The 27,307-nt window shown below is 40.5% G+C and overlaps 1 protein-coding gene across 4 annotated transcripts in view; it reads left to right on the top strand.

Moving 5' to 3' along the window:
- Positions 1-27,307, top strand: part of DAAM2 (dishevelled associated activator of morphogenesis 2) — a 212,857-nt gene that overhangs the window by 112,994 nt on the left and 72,556 nt on the right. For all 4 annotated transcript variants that reach the window (XM_009475067.2, XM_087775930.1, XM_087775931.1 and 1 more), the window contains 2 exons: positions 15,485-15,559; positions 22,605-22,699. In XM_009475067.2, the coding sequence (XP_009473342.1) occupies positions 15,485-15,559; positions 22,605-22,699 (170 nt within the window). The remainder of the gene's footprint in view (positions 1-15,484; positions 15,560-22,604; positions 22,700-27,307) is intronic.

Raw genomic sequence — 27,307 nt, 5'->3', positions numbered from 1 at the left:
CTACCTGATGAATAAAGAAACTAGTAAACTGAATATGAGAACAGGAGTCAGGAAACTCCTTCATTCTAAAAGTCTTTGATCTAAATTGTTGTATAATTTCAAAGAACTTGTCATTATTATGTTTATATATAAATGCATTTTTCTCTACCTGAAAGAAAGAGTAGCAAAGTTAGGAGATATTGTGGCAATGTTCTGGCCATGCCATCCTCTCACACCTTTTCCCTGCACTGCATACATGTCTTGGCTGCATACAACATTCCTTTCCCCCCCTTTCCCCCCCTTTCCCCCCCTTTCCCCCCTTTCCCCCCTTTCCCCCCTTTCCCCCCCTTTCCCCCCCTTTCCCCCCCTTTCCCCGATGCAGTCTTAAAAATCTGAATACATTTGCAATTTAAACACTGTTCATTCTTTTTCCTTGCTGCACCTGTCTGTCTTCTAAGGTATTCTTGTAGGAATGGATTTTGTGGTGAAGCCTCCGGACTTGGGAGAGCTCACCGCAAGAAGCAGGAAGGGTAGAGTGGAAGGCAGTTTTGTGCCTTACACAGTCACTAAGGAGTCCAAGTCCCTTGGACTGAGGTCACAGATCAGTGCTGAAATCAGTGAAGCTGCAGTCCAGGTGCAGAGTGCCCCAGATGCCCTTCCAGAGAAGGTTTACACCTCTCCCACAAAGCAGCAGCAACTACTGCTGCATCACCTTAGGTTCAGTTCTCTTTTCCTAACGTGAGGGCTGCATCCAGCCCTACATTAGGCTTCAGAATGCCCTGGGGAATCCTAGCTATAGTCAGACTTTAACTTTTAGTAGTTTTACTGCAGTCTTTTTATGCCATTCACAGCTCAATTTCACAAACTCCCACTTTGGTCCCATGCTGGCTGTCTAACATTAATGAAGATAATGTCTACATGTCAGGTTTTGTTCTTTTTTCTTTCTTTGAGAGTTTCTCTTTGAGCTTTGCCCTTGAGGTTTGCATTGTCAGCAGAATGTCGCTATAAAAAGTATAGTTTGATATTGTGCAGCTGGATATAGAGTAAGATACTTCTGTCCTCCACCCCCATGCCCTTGCCTGCCTTCAGACTCCTGCAGAGCTCTAAGCAAAATTTCCAATCCAAAACCAGGCTGTATTACTGCTATAAACCCTGCTTGAAATCCAGCTACAGTTCCAGCTTCCAGAGAGTGCAATTCACCCTATACCTTGGATTCATCGTCCTGTTAAAACTTTGAATATAAAAATTAATTCATATGTATAATATAAATTCATATATATATGTGTGTGTATATATAAAAATACGTGAAATCTGCTGGAGGAATCTAAGCTGCTTTTGCAGCTTCTGATATAATTACCTTAGCCTACCAGGGATGAAGCAGAAGATGGATGCAAATATAAAACCTGGAGTCCTCCTTGCCTTTGGGGAAAGCTTTCTGAAGTGACTGAAAGTTCCAGCACTTACTGTTTGTTCCTGGGTTGCTCTGTTCTATGTTTTTGCACTGTAAAGTGTAGTTTCAGCTTGGTTAAGATGGAGAGGCAGTTATTTCTCAGCTAAAGTGAACTGGCAAGGCTTTTCTTCCAAAACCCTGAGGTCTTTTCTGTGCATTTAAGGCTTCATACGGAGGCTCTAAGAGCAGGAAGCTGCATTATATCTGTTGTATTTAGATAGGAGTTCTGCAATCCTAGCTGTAGGAAAGTGTTCATTTCTTCAGGTTCCTACTTTAAAGTAGGAGATGTTCAGAGGAAGATAGATATTCCCTAAAGAAGAGAGAAAATGAATCTTCATCTGGTCTCATTTAGTGATACAATATCCCAGATGAAGATCACACCATTGTGTTGTCTGAGTGTGGGTTTTTGGTTTTGTATTGTCTGATCCGAGCTATGAAATCCCTTTGGGGTTCATCCTTTCTGCATGAAGAGTGCCAAGCACGTGGTAGTCTCATAATAAATGAAGTGGGTGGTTTGAAGTTGTATTGTTTTCAATTCTATCTTCTTGCAGTATTTTTTCCTCTTTGAAATACTCTTAGAGTCTGTTATTGGTTTGGAATATTAAACTGTTTTGGTTATGGATTTATAGCTGTAAGGAGCATTTAATGTGTCCCTTATAAGTTCCTTTCATTAGAGTTGTTATTCCATGCACTGTATCTAGGAGCAGCAGACGTGAACACACAAGATGATTTGCTGCAGTATTGGAGAAGCCATTTGTAAGGAATCCCAGTTTGACGAGGTTTGGATGTGACTTCATGAGAGTTTTTCTCCCAGCTTTGCATGAAGTGTTTAGGAGTGTGGGTGGGTGCTTCTATTCTCTCTTCCCCTGGGAAGTCTGAAAAACGCACAGTAACCCTCACAGCACATGTGATAGCCTAAAAGCAAAAACAGTGGGTAGACAGTAGAAAGCTGAAGAAGCTCTGTGGGACTTAGCGCAAATGTGTTGCTGACTAAATGACGAGGATGTCTGATGACCACAGGGCAAAGCCCACCCTGTACATCGGAGCTGGAGAATTAGACTTTACCTGAAGTCTTTGGTGCGTCAGAAAATTGTTTCTCTTCCTACCAGTTCATTAGAAGTTTGTGGCAGGAGTTCAGCTCTTCATTCAACATTTTAATTTCGCTCAGTATTCAAACCTTGACAATGACCTGAACGACTTGGTCTAACTTTTAAATTAGCTCTGCTTTGAGCAGGTCCCTTCTGCCCGAGGCCCCTTCCATCCTGAATTGTTCTGTGATTCTCTAAATTGACCATAAATCAAACTAGGAAAGCAGCTGTATGGCCCTATAAAGAAAGAGGGCAACAGTAAGGCTCTGTGCAGCCTACTGCCTCCTGTGTTATTGCTATGAGACCAACTCCCTGAAATAGGCTGTAGCAGAAGATGTTATTTGGTTCCCTCCCAGTGCCTGGGATCTATGGTTGCTTTTGGTCTGAGTGACTGCATGACTTCCTTAGCTCAGGAGACCACTGGTGAAGCAGTCTGAAATGTGGAATTTCTCAAATGAATTCTCTGAAAATAGACTTGCTTTCAGTTAGCCTGTGGCTCAGTGGAAATCTCATAACACTGGTAAGTCACAGTAGGAGGATGTTGCCCTTTGTAAACCGCGGCATTCCTTCAGCTGGATGTTTGGAAAATGCCAGCAATTGTGGAGTTAACTTGCTTTTTTCCCACCACCATCTGTTCCTTTTTCTGTTAACAGAATGACTTCATGCTCAGATGTTTGGGATGATTTGTTAGCTTGATGCTGACATTGGGTCATTCCGGTATCTTTAGGTATATAAGACAGGGACATGGCTTCAGAAATTACTGTTCTAAATGCAAGTAGGCTTTAGAGCAGTAAATTCAGAAACTCTGGCCTATGACAAACACAGGACATAATGGGAAACAACAAAATGCAGCAAGAGTGTCACTAATGCAGCAAATGCACACATTTCCTGATTAGTGGTGTACTTGGGTCTTTTCAGTGGGAAAGAGCTGTTTGATTAATGGCACCTGTTAATGTGTATTGCAGGCCGAAGTAGTAACTCCCAAATTTGGGCAACGTGGTTAATACAGTATAAAGTTAAAGCCTAAAATGATATACATTTCCTTCTACATCATTTAACGCACAGAATGTGTTCTCGCTGGAAGAATAAAACTTGAGATTCATATAAGACACCATCTCATTCTTTTACAGTTCTGTATAATGAATTTAAGCTTTTTTCTTATCTCACATAAATATAAATTTGTTGATGTTGACCCCATTATACCTTGTGTAGGTCAGCATACCTGAGAAGAAATATTGGCCATTTTGCGTGGTTTATCATTAAGTTCCTGTAATTGTGTCTTGATGTCTTTTTCCTTGATATTTTCCCTTCTATAGCAAGTGGCTACTTTGAGAAACAATATAGTAGGCTTATTGATGTGAGAGACTCCTCTTAAAAATATGTTTTATTTTCTTGGAGTCACTCTTGTAGTAGTTTAAAGGATGAATTTGGTGTCAAGGAGGCAAAAGTGCTTGCACAGTTCAGCTGATATACCATTATTACAGCTTGGAATTGTGATACCTAAAAGACCACATTGTAGCAGACATAGGAGGAGATAAGAAGCTTTTCCAAATCGTTCGTTTTACTTGGTTTATGTTTTCCATGCTGCAATGCTAAAAGTTACAGACTCATTTATTTATCCTGGTATAAGAGGTTATTTTGGGTCAGAGCCCTAAAATTATATATTTATTTATGTATAATTGAAAAGTCTTCTCTTCCCCACCCCCCCATGGGAACAGCAAGGAATATTTTTAGTTTCTTCCTCCCTCTCTATCTCCAACAAGAAATGTTGGCTGTTGCTTAGAAAATGCCCTCCCAGCTCTTTTGTTCAGACTGCTGAAGACATAAACTCCATGAACTTGCCATGGTATTTGCTATAGATATTCTGAGTATGTAGAATCTGGGTGTCCATCTTGCAGTTCTGCATTTTTCAGGTGTGCTACTAGTGCCCCAGTTGAAGTTAGCACTCAACACTTCTCAAAAATCAGGCCCAAAATAGTCCTGAGTTTATACAGTGACAGTTGGAAAATTGTCATCATCATGCCTAATGCTGTGTTTTGCATTTGGCTTGCATTCTGTGGGAGTTTGGGAGAGCTCAGTGGGAGCAGATTTGACCCTACTGTGGAAAAAAAAGGGGGGGGGGGGAAGGAAGGGAGAGGAAAAAAAAGAAAACATTTATCCAGCTGTCATCCTACTAAGATGATATAATTTGCTGTACTTAAGAACAAAAATAAAGCAATCCAATTCTGCTGTATGGGAAATACGTGTAAATGCTGATTGTGTGATTTAGTTGCTGCCACTGGATTATGTTCTGTCCTTGTCTGTCCTCTTGCAAAAGTTCCGGGTCTCCACAATCCAAGTATGAGTCAGTCCTGCTGATGGTATGCAATAATAATAATAATAATATATACTGTGTACAATGCAGTTCTCACCGTTCAGATTAGTCTCAGGTAGATAAGCAAGAGCAAGGAATATGTAAATAACTAGCATATTTCTCTAGCGTGTGAGAAGCAGATTTGGCACAGACCAGGGCTCACTCTTCTCTGTATTCCAAATTTCACTGAATGCTCACCAGCCTTTCAAAAGCCAATGAATACGGAGCAGGAAGAGTTGCTTATTCCTTATCTTTCCAGTGAAAAGTTTAGAAACAGGCACAGTAAAGAATTGTTGCCAGGATCTAGTGGCAGCCATGAGGAGAAAGAAAGAAATTTCCTCCTACTCTTCTGGAGAATTGTTGTTTTCATTCAGTCAGATGTGACAGTTTCAGCTAGGCACCTGAATCGAGGTGAAAATCACATTGTCTTCCATGATATTCAGTCACCTGTTGAAAAGCACCTGTCAACCAAACATTTTGCAGATGTAATAGGCAAGAGAAATGAAGGCTGGGAGAAAGGAAACGGTTTTACCTGAGTTTATGGAAAGGGGAGACATAGACAAAGCAACCAAATGATACATTCAAATATTGGGTTATCAACTTAAAAGCCATGGGTCTCTGAGTCTGAATTTGTCCCTTTGTTCACTTGTCCAACAGCTCCTAACTTTACTGGTTTTTCAATAGTGACTGGGGTTAAAGGAGGGAGACAAATAGCAAGTACGTGGCCACTCTCACCATCTAACTGTCATCCCTCTTAGTAAACAGGGAGAAGTGAACTGGAGCAAGCAGCAGTGTCGCTGGAAAAACAGACAGTGGACATGTTGTCCACATTCTCCACAGCATTGGGACAGTGAAGAGGAACCTTTTAGAGTTTGGCATTAACAAATTCTGTGCATGCTCCTAGAGGGACTTGTCCTAGGTAGCTGTGCTGGCCCTAGGTAGGTGTGTCCTACATAGTTGTGTCTTTGAGCACAGTTAGTGACATTTCATTCCCATCATCAAGCAACAAGCAGGGTGGTTGCCATGAATGGTAGGTGACTTCATTTTATTTAGAAAAGATTGTAAGTGGTTTCTTGCTGGAGATAAACAGAGTAGGACAAAAAGATAAACTTTCAGTGCGAGCATGTGGCAGACAGGAGGCTCAGTTACGCAGGCTGGGCTCTTTTGTGGCTTTTCGCATTGCCTAAAGAATGCCAGGAGGAGGAGGAAAGGAAGTGAGGAAGGAGATGGTCCAAATGACATAAATACTAGCTGGGTAGGGATACAGTTGAAAACAATGTTGTTGGAAAGGGAACAAGGTAAGCTGGATGGGTGAGAAAAAGTCCCTTTCTGTATCCACAGCATGTTGACTGTAGGCTGATCAGGGTTAATGCCAGAATGGAAATGTACGAACAATACTTTTACATAACTCAGAGTAAAAAGGAATAGGACAATGCAGAGCTTGGATGTTAATGAAACAATAGCGTATGTCCCGCTGCTGCTGCTTAGGATTTCTTGGGATAGTGACAGATTGTTGGCTTCACCTGCCAGAGGAATCACTGCAGAACCTTGACCCTGACCTCAAGCTTGCCGCAGGTTTGTGGGGACAGAACTGTGGTTCGGGAGTACAGTCTAAGTCCATGTGAAACATTTTGTCTTCTCCTTAAGACCCCCTGACTAGAATGATCATGAACTGACCTCCTGACTAGTAGGATCCTCCATAGTGGACATTTCCCTTCACCTCCAAAAGAAGTATACAGAATGGGCTGAGGGAAGGTAGACTCCTGAGAACTTCTTTATTGGAAGTGCAGGGAATTCGTGAATTGCCTTATTTGGCAGCTTATTATTTAGGTTATACACTTATGAACTGCAAAATGTCAGTTGATTGGTTTGGGGCTTGTGAAAAGCAGAGAATATAAGAGGTTTTAAACGTGAGTATGGACTTCAGCTAATAGGACAGAATGATCTTTAGGCAGCAACAGAGTCAGGAGAACATATCCAACAAGAGCCCGACTTCCATGACAAGGTTCAGCGGAGAAACAATGCGTAATACCAGGAGACTTCAGTTTGGCAAGTAAGCTTTGTCCTGAGGGCTGAAGGTGCTGGATAATTCAGTGTGGCCTCAACTGTGCATTTAAGTAGTTCTATAAACATAGGGACAAGTTGTCCTCTTGGTCACTGCACTATACCCATAAATCTGCCTGATGATGGTAGGATCCCCATCCTACAGCAGGGCTAAATATGTTTGAAGAGGGACAAGCACACTTGTACAATCTGTAAATGGTAAGAGGAGGCTGATGCAGTCAGTGCTGGCAGCAAGCTTACATCTGTCTGTATTGAGGAGAATGATAAAAAGCCAACAGAAGAGGAAAGAGAAGAGGAGAAAGATTCTTAAAACTAAAAGTGTACTATGAACCCTGCTATAATTTAAAGTTCCTTAAAATGGGGTTTTCTCCATCAGTGATCTATAGTGAGTCTTATGCCAGACATAGTTATTGTAAAACTTAATCTTGGTTTAAACACTACAATTATACAGTTCATTGAAATCATCAGTTGAAACTTCTGACTTTTCAGAAAAAAATTAATTCTTACCTTCAGCTCGTAACACTGCACCAACAACCTTTCTGCCTGCCAGGTATGGCATTCCAGTCCATTTTCAGTGCAACACTATGTATCTGTGTCTGTATGCAGTGGATCTAGCATGTTTTCTGGAAGATAAGAAATAAAAGCATGGCCTTCATCTCCATTAGACTGATACCAATTAAGAGTAATTTATTTGAAGTGGTTTCATGTGTTAGATGAGGTTGGAAATGACACATCGTGTGTATACAATGTACAACTTCTAGAGTTGCTATATCTATGGGTGCTTGCAAAGCAAAAAAGGTGATGGATGGAATAAGCAGTTCAAAACAAAGCATATATTTAACTTTATTGGAAAGTTTTTCAGTCTGTGGTAGGGTCCATTTTAATTTCTAAAGGCTGGTGAATTTCAGCAGCATTGAAGGTTCTCTCAGTGTTATAAAAAGATTTCGAAGAAGGAATCCTCATCCTTCATAAATGTATCCCTTTTTCACTTTTATGCTTTTAGGCTTCATTATATTTTGTGGCAGTGAGTTCCACAGTTTGGCAGTATAAGGCATTTTGTGATATAAATAATACTATGAAGCCTTTGATTCTTTCTTTGAAAGGCTGGTTAGTAACCAGCATCAGAAGTCATTATTAGGTTCATCAAATTACTGGCAGCTGGACAGATATCAGTCTAAATGAAGCAAAAAAAATTAAAAAACAAAACAAAACAAAACAAACCCCTATGGTCTGTTAGGTAAAATATTCCTGTGTCATAATCCAGAGAACTGGAAGCATGTATGGCTGTACCTGACCTTTATGAGAGGCAATTAGAACTCCTCAGTTGCGTGCTCCAGCTGGTAATTAATGAATATTCCCTTTTAATAAGTTATACATTAGACTGCTTTTGTGGCAGAAGGATTATTATCTGCACATCAATAGCTTAATTCCAGGGAGAGAAGTAATGTTTGTTTTTCTCACTCTGGATAAATTGTGCTTAAAAGGCTTGGATGTAGCTCCCTCCCCCAAACCCTGAGAATATTTGTGTAAATGCTAGTCACGGAGTCTGAGAAATGGAGTGGTGACCACATCTGTCTAGTGAATGGCTCAGTCCTATGGTCTGTCCTGTTTCAAAATTAGCATCTCTTGGGACATGGTTGGCTTTTTGGAGGCATGAACTGTCTGAAAAGTTTAGATCCATTTAACTCCACTGCTGAATTAGTATTTCATACCACAGCAGATCAAACACATTTTCTGTCTTTTAATGAAAGTGCTTTTTATTTATGCAACTTTGGCTGCTGTGAACGGAGGCATAGCCAATAGGATGGACAGTCTGTTAACGAACACGTAAATGTGTCTTTGAAAGCTGAACTTGTCCTTAAAGTGAAGAAAAGTCAGTAGTCAGTCATGGAAAAAAGGGAGAACAGTGATGAGAGTGCAGTACAACTTCAGTGTGGATTGATTCTTGGCTGTGCTACAGATTTCCTGTGTAACTGGGAACTGTGAGATTGTCTGCATCCCATTTTCCCTGCTTCTGCTGATCTCACTGAAAGAGAGACTGAAAAACCTAATATGTGAATTTCTTTAAGCAACTTTGACAGTGTAGAGTGAAAGGTGTTACAAGATTGTATTGTATTCAGCATTCATTGTAGACGTAGCGGTAAGTTGAGCCTTTTTTAAAAGCATCTGAAGGGAGAAGAGTAGCACTTGTGGGAAATGAAGCACAAGTGATAACTATCTTCCACTTTCCAAGCAAACAAAAAAACTACCTTGTTTATAGTGGCCAGAATATTCATGTGGAGAGCAAGGGTCATGCACCTCACTTTGAAACAGAACATGGACATAAGTCTGAATCCTGCACATCTCAGATGAACGTTTTACCAGCTAAGCTGTTGTTCTGAAGAGTGTGGGAGGGCTTCTTCCAGAAGCAGAGAATCTTTATCCGGCAAAGCTTTCATCTCAGTTGATGCAAGTCATGTGTAAAAGTTAAAGTTTCAGTGAACTGGCATTAAAAAAAAATTCACTGAAAAAAGCCCACTTATTTGTAATCAGGATCCCAATTCCCATTGCCTTTTAGTGGGAAATATGACAAAAATAGCTACAGGGACTTACTTAGTATGACAAATAACATATTTCACTTTTTCTTAAAAGGTGTTAGTTGTAATTACTTCAACTCCATGATTTATATTTTCTGAACTGTATGTGATGATGCTGACCCTTCACATCACGTAAAATAACCCATCTTTCAGCTCTGTGAGGTACTAGAATGATGCATGCAGGCTGTTGCGAGGAGGAACCACGCTAACCTTAATGTGGCTTTTGCAAGCAAATGCAATTCTTTGTGACCCAAGTATAAACTTGAGCATGCAGTGTCTGGACACGATATGGTGAACAAGCTGGAACAGGAATTTATATTACAGTATCCTCATCTTGTATTCTTCACCTGTGTTTGCACGATGTTTTTATTGATATAGAGAGGAGCTCAATGAATGGTATCATGGTTCCTTGCCCAAGAAAGATTTTAAATCCACATTTTGCAATCCACATGGCTTGTTCCCATTCTGTTCTGAATAGTGCAAAGCAGTAAGGTCAGCTGTCTGTAGTTCTGAAGAGACGGGTTTGAGAAGTAAGTCACGTTGCCAATGAATAGATGTCGTCCCAATAGTATCTGCGCTTGTCGTATGACATCCATAACATATGGTGTATTTCTTGATGCATCTGTTCAAGGAGGAAGTGTTGTTTTCATTTACATGTTAGAAGGCTTCATGAGTCATCAGCACTGGCGATTTATCACAGCAGGGTGTGTGCAGGTAGTGGCAAAGTCCATGTAATGGTTGGACACTCAGGGATACCAAGCACCTGCTGGTCCCAGGGAGTTAGGATTTGTCTACATTGCATAAAAACAACCTAATACAAATGATGGTGGAAATAAGAGAGCACTGGATTCAGTGTCAGATCAGTGTCTGTTCCTAACTCTGCCACTGATTTCCTGGATGAGTTTTAATTGTCATGTCACCGTACGTGTCTTCCTGTCTCCATCCGCAGGAGAGAAACCTTGTAAAGTTGCTCATTTTGTGGATGTATTTATTAATGCTTTGACATGCTCAGATTTTCAGGACACACTCTAGAGAACTGCTCAATGTTGTTTGGGGTCCATTTGGTGGAGAGTAAAATACCAGTGTGTCATTACTGGAAACTGAAACCCAGTGCCCTCCACAAAAGAGCTTCAGCGCAGGCAGTTACTGTTCAGGCTTTCCCTGTGCCGTTTCTTTCAAGACTGAAACCATCTTGAAAGAAGGACCCACCATATAAACAGTGTCTTTCATTTTCATGATCCACTCAGCCATGAATATCTGGCATTTCCACATGATTCTGTAACACTAGTGTTTTGTACCTCTTTGTAGAAAGTCTCTCAATGAAGGCAGTGGTCTATAATTCTTGATTATGTCTGTTATGATGGCAGTCTTTGTATTGCAAATGCTTGTCCCACTGACATGGCAGCCACTAAAGGTCTCTGCTCGCTAGAGAACAGCTTGCCCAATGGACTAGGTCTCCCAGGATTCACAAAAATGCTTTCGGGATCAGCTGAGCTACGCACACAATACTTTGTTTTATTTTGTTTCGTTTTGATTGGTTCAGATGATCCAAATATTTGCAGAACTCCATTAAGTCCTATTTGGGATGAAATCATAAGTTCCACTTTCCACCAAGGCATGGAGCCTGTCCAAATTAGTGTCAAAGCCTATATAATACCTTGGCTATATTGCAGGCTTGTATAGTATCAAGATCCTGTTTTCACAACAGTTACATAGTTGTTACTCCAGTGAAGAATGATATGGCCCCTTATAAAGTCCACAAGCTGACGTCTGTTTTTTAATGTAATATTTACACTATTCAAGGAGCTAAAAGAAGGCTTTGCTTTAATAGATTCCTTCAGCTAATGTTTTCCCTTATACAGATGGGTTATTGTTTCCAGCTTTTGATACCTATGTGGCTTTGTATATTAGGGCCTCATTTTTTGGTTTGGCTGGGGTTTTTTTCCTTCTCTGTGTCTCCTGGAGCAAAGGAAGGGTTTTGCCATTATCATCAAGTTGCCTTGCAGTTTTCTCTGAGGTCTTATTTGAGAGTCAAAACCCTGAAGACATTAAAACCAAAACAGACAAAAAACACCAGGACCCTGTTGTTGCCCCCCACACGCATACACACACCCCACACCCTGAACTGCTTTCCATTTTCATCTTATCTTCCCCTCTCTGAGAGGAAACATAGTACAGCAATTTCTTACCATGGGCAGAACTCGCATAATTTGGGCAAAGAAATGTTTTTTTTCCAATGGCTCTGATGCTACACGTGTAAACTTGTCTCTCCCGAAAATGTTGCCCAGGTGATTGCTATAAATAACACTGTGATTTCATGGGGCTGGATAAAATTCTGTATGTTCATCCCAAGTATAAGTAGCTTTCTGGGGCTTCGTAATGGAAATAGAGTGCCAGGTTGTAAGTACATAATCACATTAATTCTAGTGAAGTAGAACACACGTTGACAGCCATACAATTCTGGTCTGAACAGGGAGCGTGGAAGAAGACTGAAATTAGGAGGACTTTTCTGCTTAATATGCTTCTGGGCCGAAACAACTTCAGAAAGTGGGGATTGCATAGTGGAGTACCTGCTAAAACTTTTTTAACCTCACCAAGGTACAGCTTCAGTCTGGGCTTCAGTTCAGAAAAAAAGCTTACATTTGCTGTGTTCCACTGAGACCCATTTTCTCTCAATTCTATTTAAAAACAAAACCAAAACATAAGACTTACAGACTCGGAGTTCAGATCAATTTGTAGTGGATGGAGAATAGTCAAAAGCAGGATACACGAAGAACCTTATTTCATTTGCCAAGCTAACCAAATATACAGATGTACTTTAGGGGATCAGAGTCGTCTTATCCTTGGTTCTGATTGTGAAATTTCTAATGGTTTGGGTTCAGGTGGGCAATTCTGATTTGTTTAGTGTATCTATCCTGATGCTCTTCAGCCTGCCTGTCTCAACTAGACATCTAGAAAGGTTGGTTGTGGCATTCCAGCATTTATACTTTTTTTTTTTTCTCCCTAAAGAATTTTAAGGATAAAAAGTATTGTAGCTTATTTTGGGATTGTCGTGGTTTAACCCCAGCCAGCAACTAAGCACCACGCAGCCGCTCGCTCACTCCCCCCCAGTGCGATGGGGGAGAGAATCAGAAGGGTAAAAGGGAGAAAACTCGTGGGTTGAGATAAGAACAGTTTAATAATTGAAGTAAAATAAATTAGAACAGTTAAATAAGCAAAGCAAAAAAACCGTGCACCATGGGCAGGCAGGCGTTCAGCCATCCCCAGGAAAGCAGGGCTCCATCACGCGTAACGGTTACTTGGGAAGACAAACGCCATCATACCCAATGTCCCCCCCTTCCTTCTTCCTCCCCCAGCTTATATACTGAGCATGACGTCACATGGTATGGAATAGCCCTTGGGCCAGTTTGGGTCAGCACCCCACCCCCACCCCCGGCTGTGCCCCCTCCCAGCTTCTTGTGCACCCAGCAGAGCATGGGAAGCTGAGAAGTCCTTGACCAGTGTAAGCACCACTTAGCACCTATTTAGCAACAGCTTAGCACTACTTAGCAAGAACCAAAGCATCGGTGTATCATCGACATTGTTCTCATCCTAAACCCAAAACACAGCCCCATACCGGCTACCAAGACGAAAATTAACTCTATCCCAGCTGAAACCAGGACAGGGATATAAAGGACGGATCCAGGCAGTCCTTAATTTATGTGTGTTTGTATCTTTACTTGGAGTTCAGAATGGAGGCAGAAGTATAGGGCACGTACGTATTCCGTGTTCTGACAATGTTCTTGTCACGTGCACTCTGCAAACAATTACAGCTGTCACTTGCACTTTCATAATTCTATGCAGAGGAAAAATTTCGGAAGGGCATATGAGCACACCTTGCTCTTCAGACTGGTGACTCAACCTGGTTCCCTGCAGAATGACCTTACTTATTAGCTCCCCATCTCTATTGTTCTCCTTGGGGATGATAAGATTATCTTATAAAAATAATGCTGTATTTATCTATTGTATGCTTTAATTGATTTGTCCATCGGCAAGGTCATATTTTGACTTTTGCACGGGAGGTTAAGGTCTGCCGAGTGTGAAACTGTTGTCAGAGTTATGATTGCCACTACGTATTCTGCACAGAAAAGGAGCAGCGAAAGGCAGTCTACCAATAAATAACACGCGGTGTGGCAATTCTAACTGGCTATTGGTAGGGAGTTGCATATCTCTGTAACGTGCCGTTTGGCATGGGTTTGGGTCCATCAGATTGCTGCTGATTGTGGCCAGGAAAGGGAAGTAAGGAAAAGCAGCAGAACTTCTCACTTAATTTGAGAAAGGTCACCTTGTTCTTAAGTGCAACATTTATTATCATGAGGTGGTGGGTGCATAGCAACTGTGTATGTAATTGGTATTTCTTGCCACTTTGCTAGCCTCCCACACTTTTCATACAGTGGTAGTCTACTATATGATGCTCTGTCTAAATCTTCTGCTCTTCTTAATTGTTCAGTTGGATGCAAGGGCTGAATAAAGAGTTGTGATCTGTCTAGGATGTGTCTGTACTGCAGTCCTTTGCTAGATGGGAACAAAGCTGTTTTGTTATTGTGAATGAATGATACTCCTTTAATTTACATGTTGAAAGACCAGTGGAATGAAGAGAGGGGAAGGAAAGATCCAAGTCTCAGTTGTGATTTTGTTTTTAGTTCCAAATACGAAGAGTTTGATTTGTGCAGAATTGTTGCCATGTGTTGGTATGTAGGCTGGCAGGAGCTTGTCAGGTAGCAAGGTATTTTCTGAATGTGGCTCAGCAGGGAGCATGTAGAGCTATTTCTCATCTCTAAACCAAACAGTTCTGGAATAGCTGAGGTACTCTGATAAACCTACACATTTGATATTGTTCTGTATGTCTTCCAGAGTAACTTTTCTAGTATGACTAAGCATTCATACACAGACAACATTGATGAGATCCACACAGTCTTCATACATCTTTGGACATCCTTAGCATGAGTCAAGTGGTTCAATCTCTTATCATATGCTAGAAGTCTTAATATGAGTTATTTGCAGTTTATAATGGGAGATTAGGACCCTAGAAACCAATCCTCATTTTGCCAGTGACTGTTACACCTATCTAGAAATAAATAGACACATTAGAATGAAATCTCATTTCCATTGAGCAGCCAAGGAACAAGAAAAAATTGGTTCCTGAGTAGGGGTAGGTCTTCTTTTAGAAGTTGAGCTTGATTGAGCTTAGTCTAGTGAAGATGATTTCAGGTGGATTATTTGGGAGGTAGGGATAGAAGGGTTAATACTGCTCCTACTGTAATTGAGGGGATGCCGTTCTGTTCCTTCGGATGTTCTGAGGTTGTGCTTAACTTTTTAGAATAGAATAGAATAGAATAGAATAGAATAGAATAGAATAGAATAGAATAGAATAGAATAGAATAGAATAGAATAGAATAGAATAGAATAGAATATTTCAGTTGGAAGGGACCTACAATGCTCATCTAGTCCAAATGCCTGACCACTTCAGGGCTGACCAAAAGCTAAAGCATGTTATTAAGGGCATTCTCCAAATGGCTTTTAAACACTGACAGGCAAAGTAATTTATAAGATCTGTCGATATAAAGCTACAAAATGTAAACCTGTTATCTGTAAATGGGCTATCCTTCTACCTGCAAACATAGTATGTTTAAGGGACTGAGGTTTACTGCTTAGATGCCAAAGACAACTGTGTCTCCATCAAACTTTATTATTCTGTGTTTAATAACCTTAGCTGAAGGAGATTCTTTTTATCTGACACACCATGGTGACAGTGCTAACATTACACTTTCAGAAGTGTTTGTAATAAATGCCACACATCTATGTGCATTATACAAGAATATGAGGGGAGATACCACAATAAAGAACAGCGCAGTGAAGAATCCCAGGTGATTCTACAGTGGCATTTCATCCTGTAAAGGCTTCTTTTGTAACCTTGTTTAACTTTCTGTTTCAGGAACAAGAAGATCCTAATAAGCTTGCTACCAGCTGGCCAGATTACTACATTGACCGCATCAATTCCATGGCAGCAGTAAGTTACCTCTCCTGCAAAGCAGGGAAGATTTCCTACCTTAGAGATGTGTTTCTTTAGGAAGAAGTCCCCAAAGGAGAAGAATGTTAGCCAAAGTGCATGACTGATTTAAAACAGGACTTCTGAAAGAAGACAAGTATATGTATTAAGAAAGAGCCCTGCTCTATCAGAATAGATTAGAAAGCACCATAAGCTTTTCCTGTTTTTATTTCTACAATACTGAGCACTGAAAGCAATCAAATTAGATCCTGGAATGAAAATTCAGAGCTGGAGTAATGAGATTGATGATTTAAAATTATTTACATGCCAGCTGTGAAGCCTATGCCAAAGTATGGCCCTGATCCTTAGATCTCTGCTCATTGGCACTGGTCCTGAAAAGAAGGGACAAAAATGGCTGTGTGCCTTTTTTGAATTCCTGTACAATTCAGCTGGCTTTAAACTGTAGTAGGCCATAATGCTCTTGAAGAGATTGTAATGTTCTTGAGTGTTGTTGGAGCACAAAGGTAGTTCAGCTATGACCCCTATTTTGGAAATTTTGAGGAATGTCAATGTAAAGCTAGCTTTCAGCACATGCACACACTCGTACTTGTGTCTTGGCAGGGCTAGCCAGTCTGAAACAGTGACAACTTAAAGCATCTTTTTGCAAAACTATACTTTTAACTACAGTTAGCATTTTTGGAGACCTGTGTGTCATTTGGGCCACATAGAGGTGAAATAATTTGATTCTTCAAGAGGAGTCTTAAGTGGAGCCTGTAAGTGAAGATTATATGAAATCATGGACCAGAGGGAACCAAGGCCCCTATTTATCCCTTCAGAATAGAAGAACAAGAGAATATTTGATGAATCAGAAAAGCAACTATTTGAAAACTAGGTAAAGTTTTGTTTTGTTGTGTGGTTTCAAATTGATTTCTAACTAATCTACAAAATAACACTAGGGTTATTATTTTAGTAGAAGAATTAAAGAAAAGGTAGTTGTTTATGTAAGATAATATCCGCTTATATAAGAGCAGATAAATGGAGGAACATAAGGCTGTAACACCTTAGACATCAGATACAAGCCAACAAGATATTTGAGGAAAACTTTTTTTAACCGTCCTTGTTCAATAGCTGCATAATATGTCTCTTCCCCTGAAGCATCCAGTAGAGCTGGTCACCAGCAGAAGCAGAACACCTGCATGTAGTGTCCGCTGATCTCCTTTGATATGGTAGATCTTATATTTTGAAATTTGATCCTTTTACTGATTTTATAGTCAAATTTTGCCTCCAGTTATTCATGTGTAATGTCTACTCAGCTTTTTTTGGCAGTTGTGCAGAAGTGATGATAGAATTCTGTTCCTAGCATCTTAGGTAGCACACCTTGTTTGTTTACTTATGCTTTTACATTTGATTTCTAAAGGCTTCTCTGCACCTTTTGTATCGTGGTTATGAGCTAGAAAATAATTTCATAAAAATAATGCCTTAATGGATGCTAAATGTGTCAATACTGGTGCATTTCTCATGGTGAAATATGTCTTGCTCAGTAAAAAAAAATCAAGATTTACAAGTTATTATAACTCACTGTAAGAGGATAAAAGAAAAGCTGCTTTCTGCTGTGAGTCATGAATAGCCAAAATGATCACCTTCCTTCATGCCAGATTTTCTTGCGGCAGTGTAATGGAGTAGAAAGAATATGGACTTGTTTTGAGAAAAGAGATTGAGCTTTTGTGACTGGCATGGCAGTGTGCTTTGATTTCCTGACTGAACAAATTTGCTCTACAAGGGCCATTAAGGAAAAAAAATAAGTATGAAACCTTGCAATGTCATTGAGCCAAATACTTCTGGTAGGATTTGATCCAAGGCCTCTTGAATCTACTGAAAGTTTTTCCATTGATTTCAGTGACTTTTGGATTAGTCCTTAAATGATCTTGATGTAAACCTGGACTGAATATGTACACGCCACTATTGTAAATCTGGAGCAGTTCCATGGAATGAGACTATATTTTGGCCTATGTTTCTAATTTTAAACATGTTTTAAGAGCACCAATAAACACCAGCCCCAGTAGTGTTGTTTGCATGCCTCAGCACTGAATGATTGATAACCTTTTATTTGGCTTCAAGCCTCATCATTTGCTCTTATGCTTGAAGTGTTCAGAAGACACACCAGGGTTAAAACCCCTGCTTCTGATTTACCACTTAGTTGCTTCACTGCTAGGCAGGTGAAACTTAGTTGACTTGATTTCACAGGAATTGTATCAGCGGAAAACTGGAGTAATACAGCTGCAAACCAGCTCCAACACACTTTAAAAGACATGTTCTATTCATTATTATTTAGACCTCTGAGATTCTTAACTTCCAAATGGTTATTTTGGGTCCCTTATAATTTCAGTCCTAAATTTAGTGGTGGGTTTTTTAAAAATTTTTTTTCAAACTGCATCCAAGTGGAGTTGGCTCAGAAGTGGTGAAAGAAAAACATGTTTCATGTTGCTTCCTGACACTGTCTAGTCTATTTCAGTTTACGTCTCTTGGGCACTATCAGGTATTGCAATATTTTAATTAGAAATACTGCAAGAAGTATTAGAGTTGAAACGGCAGCAATAATCACAGAAGTGTTAGTTTAAAATGCCTTAAGTCCCGTTTTTTTAATAAAATTTAATCTTTGCATCTCCTGTGAATTAACTGTATAAGAATCTTTTTACATGTGGCTTTCACATCTTTTTCTATATCTTTTTGTTTAATTATGAAGTTCTTTTTTATGTATTAGTTTGGCAAAAAAGTGCTCCCTAAATGCTGGTAAAATTAAAATGGCATCTTTATCCTGCTGATATCATTAAGTATCTTTCTGTGGATTTCAGCAGGCCAAGGCCCCTATGCTCAAGGATCATTTTCTCAGAAGACCCGCTGCAGTGTCACCCATCGTATCTGCCCCTCATAGATTATGCTTGAGAGCAATGTGGTGATTCCTGACATGTTTGACATTCCCTACTTGTAACCTTAGACCACTATGTTAGGAAGCACTTTAGGTCACAGATTCCTGATCCAGTTCAAAAAGCCATGCATTTCAGGCACAGTTCTATTCCCACAATTGTTTCTGTTGCTGTGACTTTTTAGATTTTCATAGTTTTTAAACCAAGTTCTCACAAGAGCATATGACAGTAAAACTGGATGCCTTTATTAGTCTGTAATCTGCAATTCCTGTGGAGGGACCTTCCCATTCTTCAGGCAGCCTGACTGAAAGGAAGGGGCCAAGTAGATCATTGGTAGAGAGTCTTCTAGACCAATCCTTAAGAGAAAGGGACGGCTGCTAATGATGCCTAATTTAGAAAGAGGAGCCTCCAAATTTGCGCAGTCCTCTGATGTCTACATGCTATAGGTAATACTGGTGATTGTGGACAGGTTGCATGCCCACAATTAGAGACCATTTCCATTATCAAGGTCATTGTCATCTTCTGCTGATTCATCAACACACAAAACTTCTTTTCTTAAAAATGCAGCAGCTGCCGTGTTAATATCACATGTAAAGAAACCTCCCTGGGCTCCTCCTGCCCTCCTCACCCGATGATACTGTCTGCTTGGCAGCACAAATAAACACAGCCCTCACTTTACTGGGGAGGAAAACTTCTGACAGCACTGAGTTGCTTTTATGAGCTCGGCTGTGTATGCGTTTCCACAGAGAGGCTTTCAGGTGAACAGTAGTTGCAGATCCAGCTTTTCTGGAGAGGTGGCTCAATTGAGAGTATGAGACAGGGGTCAAGATTCATACATACAGCTGTAACCAGGCCCTTTTCCTTGACTCAGAAAGCATTTGTTCAGGGCAGAGCAGCTTCACCGGACGTTAAAAATGTATATCTTTCAGCAGAATTTAGCAGGTGGATGATAACTCTCTCCTCCATCTGGGTTGGGTGACATCTATGTTACTTTAAACTTATTTGCCTAAAAGTTCAGGTTTTTTAAATTACATCTGTTCATTGTTTGTGATTCATAGTTTATTCTCTTAGTTCAGCCTTAATGTAGTTGGAGATGTAGTGCACCTTGAATTTCAACTGCCTTATTTTCTTCGAAGAAATGTTTTAAAGTAGTATTGTCCAGGTATGTCATAGGAGGCATGCAATACAATATTTTTTTATCAAATTTTGATTTTAATTTTACTTCTATTTGTTTATGAACTGGAAGTGACTTCAATAATAACACTTTGTTAGTTATGATTTTAGACAAGATCTAAAGAAAGAGCTTGGCCTATAATGAGAAATCAGAACATCCAGGTTGCTTTCTCACTACTTATTCTATTTGCTTCTTTCTTTTTTCATGTCATTTGTGTGAGACTGTTAAGTAAAACTAGGTCCATCATACAGTGTCTTGCTGATGCTAGTTCATGCCCTTTTTTTTCTTTTTGCTTTTTTTCTCTCTCTTTCTCACACATACTGTCATTACGGTCCTGTATTTTCCTTCCCGGCAGTTTAGGGGAATGATTAGCCATTAGGACAAGGTGTGGGAATTAATCTGGGTTTTTAATAAAACTAAAATATTTCCTTTTGAATGGAGCCAAATTTTCAAAAGTAATTTCTTGGACTAGCTGAAGTTTTACACATAAAATTCCATGTGAATGATTGTTTTCACAAATTCATGAATTTTTTTGAATTGGTAAATCAAGTAACTAGGTGTTCTACTTTCGTGGGTGATGCATTTAATCTGGAAAACTTTAAATATGCAAAATGTGCTTATAAAAAAGAGCCTTATGTATACCACTTTTTAGGGAACAGATAAGGACCTGGCACTATTTTGCTTCCTCTTCCTAGTATGTTTGGTTAGCTGATAGTAACTAGCTGCATCCTCAGCACAGCAGTCGTTAGTCCTCAAGTGCAGTTTGTAGTTCAAGAAGGCAATTCATCAGTCAGCCACATTAATGAAATCCAGCCTCAAATAATGACAGTTCCCTCCCCTCTGTCTCCCAGGGACAGTTATGTTTTCTATAACTCTTGCCGAGAAAGCTATTTCATAATGCAAACGCGTGACCAGTCGGTCTTTAGAGAGGGCATGAGGATCTGAGTTCCTAGCCATGCACAGGAGTGAGAAATGAAGGGCTCTTGGCTGCCTGCAGCTTTAGAAAAGGGGTTTTCTATAATCACCCTCTGTTGTAAAGGCAAGATTATTTGTATTTGTTTCATTTGGAAATGGGCCTTTTTCACTCTGAACGAAATACTGTTGAGCACCTTCCTACCATCCATTTGTTTTCCCCCCACAATGGCTCAGAGGAGAAATTAAGCCGTTAGAGGAATGGGAGCCTTTCAAAGGGCCATTTATGGGCCAAAGGAAAGATGACCAGATGGGCTGTCACCCAAGAAAATACAAATCAAGCCCCAGATCACACCCCAGGACTCTGCCATTGAGATTCCATAATGCCTGTTCAGGATTTCTGTTTATTTTTCGAAGAGGGGGATCGTATATGGCTTGGCTTAAGCATTTCAATTTATGTTTCTGGCTGTCGGGGGATGCTGGCAAAAGATAAAACATCATCAGCTCATTTTCCATCAGTAGCGCTCTGTCATTCCATTAGGGCAGGAAATAGCTTGCTCTGTTACTGAGTGAATTTGACTTTAGCGTGGATCAGAGAGAGGACCCCTAGAGTTAAACACATCTCCCTATGCCAGCTGTTCAGCATAAGACAGCAACGGCATGTAGCCAAATGACCACCCTCAGGATCCGAAATGTGTTGGCACCACATGGTTTGCAAAAGCAAGCAACATGGGAGCACTTCCAAGGGAAGTGAGGTGTTGGGGAGCGGGGGGGGAGGTTTAAAGGAAGTTTCAGTGAGAGGAAGGTTTTCTTTGGTGCTTGCTAAATAGTAAAATAAAGACTTAAATATTTTGCTGTAGTGAGCCACAATTGTAGCTACTCAGATTTCACCACAGAGAGGTATAATATCAGATCTCTGATAGATGATACTAGTTTAATTGGGTTATTCATTTGAGAAGGGGTTCAGAGCTGCTTTCCAGATACCACTGAGTGATATCCCCTAGAAGTCCTGCCAATAAGAGAGGCATTTATCCTCTCCATTTTACAATTAGAGCAACTAAGAAGCATAGCTATAGGCTAAGAATTTCCAGCATTGAGTCTTGACTTTTTAAAAAGTCACGCATTGAAGTTGTGAGCCTGAATGGTATATGTGATGGGCACTGCAGAGTCTTGCTTCACATCACAAGGTTACAGTGGTGCTGAGTGCTGGAGCCCTGATTTCCTGATAGACCACTTTTTTTAACAGCATTGTCTGACATTGAGAACCTTATTTTTTGTGTGTATTCCACTCATCATCTCTCACCATAATTTACACTGACCCACAGCACCTTCAGTTCCAGTTGATTGCAGGCTCTAGTTATCTCAAGCTGTGTACCAGGGGAAAATCTAGTCTCCGTGTGCTTCAGTGTACTTGTTAAAAAATAGGGACAGGGATTTTATGATGCTCCAGGTTTTTGCAGTAAATGTTCCTAATTAGCAAGGGCAAAGTGGATAGGGAAAATCAGTATCTTAAAACAGGTGACATACTTGGCTTGGGGAAGAAAAGTCAAATTTGTATGTACATAAACTATAATTCAGGGTACTTGCAGGCTGTTTAGCCACTTGAAGAAAAAGCTTTCATGCTTTGAAATCCGACACACAAGTCTGGGTTTTTTTCTTCTCTTTTTTCCCCCCAAATCCCTCCAGCCATGTCACTCTAATAAAAGATATTACCTCTCCCTACAAACTTTTGCCTCACATATCCATAGATCACCACAGCAGATCACTGTTCCAAATTAGGTACAGTTTTCTGAGGGCATACTGGCACGTGTGATTTTTGGGGGGTAATCTGAGAACCCTAGTTTAGCCAGTGTGGCAAAGCGGTATGCTGCTGCCAGTCCACATGAGCAGCCTCATCTGGATTCAGTTTTGTAGCTGAGGCGCTGCTTTCCTGGTGAGAGGTCGGCAGGCACCTCTGCATGGGTTGATGGGATAGTTGTTTTTCATAATCCCAGGCCTGTCTCTTAGCTTCCAGGCAGCCCAAGCTTTCCTGATTGTCATCTTCTTTTCTGAACAGATGCAGACTCTGTATGCTTTCGATGAAGAAGAAACAGAAATGAAAAATAAAATAGTTGAAGACTTGAAGACAGCTCTGCGGACTCAGCCCATGAGGTAATGTTGTTCGTCTTTCATCACAATTCACTGCCTCCCTTTGGTCAGATGAGACACGGGAAAGAGTCGCAAGAACAGAAACCTCATTGTCTCACCTCACACACGCCTCTGATATTTCAGACAATCCACAGAGAGCCCTACAGTCCCTGGTCTGAACCTGACTAGTTGGGAGGGCACACTAATGCTGAAGCATGCAGCTTCAGGAAAATAAAAGACAAAGTCTGCTGTGAAAACCCTGTGGCAGATATGTGCAAACACAGGTAATGACTATGAAGACCAGATTCTAAACTCCATAGCCCCCTGAACGTCTCATGTAATTTGTTTCATGTTGGGCAAAATCTAACCTCTACTCTGAACTTTGAATTCAGGCTTCCCCTTATCTTTAGTAATGTGAACTGTTTGGTACAAAGCAGCTAATCCATCTGACATCACCTGTTTTGGCATTCTTCCTGTTCTATGTCTAACTGTGTTGAAGCGAAATGTTAAGAGACTTTATTGTGTACTGTGTCTTTGAAGGTAAGGTCATCTTTGTTTCTCTGGGAACAAAGCTCTGAACAATAGCAAACTAAGTAGCATAGAAACCTTTTCTATTTAACACTTCGAATAGCATTGTGCAGAAGCAATAGCTATAGTTGATATGATCTCAGGAAACACTCAGTCACAAAGTTTCTGAACGTCTTTATATTGGGCCCAAAATAGGCCAAATGTGTTTGCATCCACACTATGCTGAAATCATAGTTTCAGAGAGCTTCAATAATGCCTAATCAAACAGGCTTTTTTGGGGGGGGGCGGGACGGGGACGGGGACACACACGACCTAACCAAACCAAACAAATTAGATAAATAAATAAAAACAACCCAATAAATTATCTCAAAGAATTTGCATTGCAGTTACGTTGACTTGAAGTGAAGATATTTCTGGGAATTCTTGCAGAGCTAAGTGCTGATTGTGCTTCTCCCCTTCATGATGTTTAAAAAGTTGACTGCATGCAGCTTCTCACCTCACGGCAACTATGAGGTAGAGTGCATCAGCTTAAATCTCAGTGTTTCACCTCCTGTTGTGACAGACTGTAACAGAGTGCAAACCCAGATTCTGATGCACCTCTGAGACTTAAAGATTCATCAGGCTTTGGTAACTTTAGCATGTGGGTAGGGTGAGTGCTTTTAACATGGAAGCGGAGAAACAGTGGCCTATATTGAGACCTAGCCCAAGGGGATAAGTGACTGTTTGATCCTGTCTATCACTGTCCTAAACCAGAGAACACAGTCAAATGCAGTTGGACTTTATGTTAAAATGGAAGCTAAGACAACTGCCACACTCCCAGCTCTCACAAGGATTTTAAACCAAAGTCCTGTGCTGTTGAGAATTGATGTAGCAACTCTATTATGTTAATGTGGAGCTGGTTTGATGCTTCCTCTGTGAAAGTGATAGCTTTCATCAAGCACAGCCACAGCAGCAAGGCCTCTGCTATGTCCAGCTGAAACACCTTGATGGCCACTGTTGGTTGTTCTGCTCTGTCACTTTGAATAGAACAGCCTGGCCTCTTCGTTGAGAGCAAGGCAACAGAGAGGAAGAAAGAGAAATGTCTTTTGCTGAAAGCCTTGCAAGGTTTTCCTTCTCAGACCTATATTACTTCTGCTGGATCCCCTTGACAGCAGCATGTTGCTTCATCTGTTTATAATAACCCTAACAAGCTTCAATACAAGCATCTATGAGCTGCCCTATAAAGTGTTCTCTTCTAAATCGCTGGCGATGGTTGTGGGGCTTTTGTTTTTTTTTTAATAGTTAAGCCAAGCCAAATTTTGAGTTAAGTCCTATGTCTCAACTAATTTCCAGCGACTCAATTCGTTAGCTGCCAAATGGGCTGCATGCCAATGCCTGATCAACAAGCCAATTTCTTCTTGATGGAAAGGTTGCAGTAGAGAGGCCCTCAGCTCCATCAAATCCCTCTCATAAGCAGTACGATACCCAGGCCTTCAAAATACTAGTCTTTCTAGTTGAATCAAATCCCATTTTCCTTGCCACTTCTGTTCATCAGGCCTCTGAAGAAAATAGAGACCTAAATTCACACAGGATGAACTGTCTGGAATCCATTTGTGATGGTAGGGTACACAGGGGTTCTGACAGCTTTACCAGTAAGTAAGCTTCTGCTTACCTATTCCTCTGCTTGAATTCTCTGATCTAGAGGAATAAAAAGAAGAAAAATGCATGTGTTTGGCTCTGTGTTTTATTTTACTGTAGAACTGTGTCTCTTCTAGTAGAAAATGCAGAGTAATGGTACTAATCTGTGCTTCTATTCCAACCACCAGTTCTAACAGCAACAAAAACTGAAACAAACTCAAGTTTCTCTTCTCTTTGGAGAAAAGGTGATAGAAGCATCCCTGGGCAGCTAGTTGGCCCCCTTTGAGCAAGTGCATTTTGTTCTGGTATTTAGGAGCTGCCCTGAAATAATAAAGCCGGGTCATGTCCCAGCACGTAGGAACAACCCCAGCCTTAGTGAACAAAAAGCCCACATCTGTATCTTGTAAGGAAATACATTTTCTTTTAGGTTTGTAAGAACTTATGACTATAAACAAGTGTGATGACAAACTGTTGGACAGAAGCAGTGAAAGAAGAGCTTTTCTTTTGGTACTTTAATGCCCAAAAATGGAGGTTCAGAAGTGCAGGAAAAGTAAAAAACTTAGAAGGGACTGGAAAAAAAATCACTTTTTGGAACCCCAGAAAAATACCTCCTTTAATCTGAATCATCACTAACTGCCTTTGCTGTCTGCTTTTCTCCTTTTGTTTAACTCAGATTTACCTCATGTTATTTTTGTTTGATTTAGCCATGTTGCATTCAAGTGCATGCTGGAGATGATCATTTATGCATCCAGCAAGCAAAACCCATTATGCCGAATTTTTCAGCAGTTCAGTAGTTGTCAGGATTATGTGCGCCCCCTGATTCAAAATGTGATGCTGCAGGGAAGTGTAGTCTTGGCTGTTAACAGGGTGGGAACATCCTGCTCTCTGCACACCCACAGCGAATGATCTTTCTGTCTTTCCTGAGCTGAATCAAGTCTCACAGGGAGGCTATCCCCCCCCTACACTTGGAATCCATCAGTGGGTCATTACCTCTTAGGCTGCACTGCATCCGTATTTGGATGAAAGGTTTGTGATTAGAGCTAGCTAACTCATTCTGATCAGCACTCTCTAAAACTTGAAAGGCTAAGAGGCGCCCTGCCTTTTAAAGTGTGCTGAACTGGTCAAGTGAGAGTCTGAGGTGAGGTTAAGCTTTAATTTGCTTGTTCAGCACCTATTAAAACACACCCTGCTTTATTTACACTTGAGTTTTTGAATGTGTTAGCCAGAACCCATTGGCAAATATGCTTAACTTGACACCTTTCAGTCTAGAACAAGACCTTATTTTGCAGCATACAGGACATGTAGGATGGCAGTTAGTTACATACATGTATATTGTGAGGAAGAAGGTACTTTATTTGTATGAGTTGGGTTTGCCTTTGCACATAGACACACACGCATGTCCCTGCTTACAGACATACAGATGCACAAACACCAAGCAGTGTGAGGATTATGGCGCTCAGCCTGTCAGCTGAACTCCTATTTCTTTTTCTTTCCTGTACAGACATTTACATACATACCTTCCCACATACATGCTCACACTGAGCAAATTATCATACTGAGAATGTCTGTTGGCTCAGAAACTGCTATCGCCATTTCTTTATCTTCCTCTTGCATGATTTCTGGCTTTTCCGGAGAATAGTGAACTAAGTGTTTTGGAAAAGGAAGGTGAAAATACTCATTTGATTCCTGCTTCTGATGTCAGCTGAAATGGGAAGGTACTTGATTTTGCTTCCTATTGAGTAATGCAGCTTACTCTTTGCTCTCTGGACAAGTAAGGGTACAGGAAAATCCCGACATTGTGTTTAAATTATGTCATTAATCAAGGTCTGTGACACACACCACTTTCCTGCGCATGCCTCCTTTTTGGAATGATCTCATCCAAACAGTCCTAGAAAAATTGCTCTGCCAGTGAATTTAGCAAGGGATTGTACTTAATTGGGACAATGTGACTTTTGTGCATTTACCATTTTTTTCACATGGTCATCAAAGCAGGCTAAAATACATGAAGGTTGTATTGCCTTGTCTGTCTTGTCATAAGTCCAGGTGTTCCATCTGAAAGTATGTTTAAGGGACTCCTGCTTCTTCAGGATGTTTTCTATTGTCAGTAGAGCTCTGTATCTTCAGAAAGGTACCCATCTTAAGTCTTCCCTCAGCCCTGGAACTGAAAAGAACAGCAAAATGTCAGGGGTTTTTTGCCTTTTTTTTTTTCTCCCATAAAAGATGGAGGGAATAGCTAAGGTATGGGGTGGATTCATAGAACTGAACTTCAGGCGTGAGGAGGAGAAGAAGAATTTAAACTAGTCCCTCCATACTAGAGGCAAAGAGCAACTCTGCTCTTTAGGCCCAGGGTTAGAGAAATGCTCAGAAGTCATTGGCATCACATTGTTTGGTAAGAAGTTGAGTTTGTGCTTATTTTGGTTCCAAATACATCCTTATCAGCAATTCTTTTAGCCATTAATGCACTTATTTCAGTCTTCTTTGGCATGC

Source organism: Nipponia nippon, unplaced genomic scaffold, assembly GCF_047370975.1.
Source record: "Nipponia nippon isolate SJK-2023a ecotype South Korea unplaced genomic scaffold, ASM4737097v1 scaffold_4, whole genome shotgun sequence".
Taxonomy (NCBI): Eukaryota; Metazoa; Chordata; class Aves; order Pelecaniformes; family Threskiornithidae; genus Nipponia; species Nipponia nippon.
Note: the sequence above shows the minus strand (reverse complement) of the source record. Positions and strands in the feature narration are given on the sequence as shown.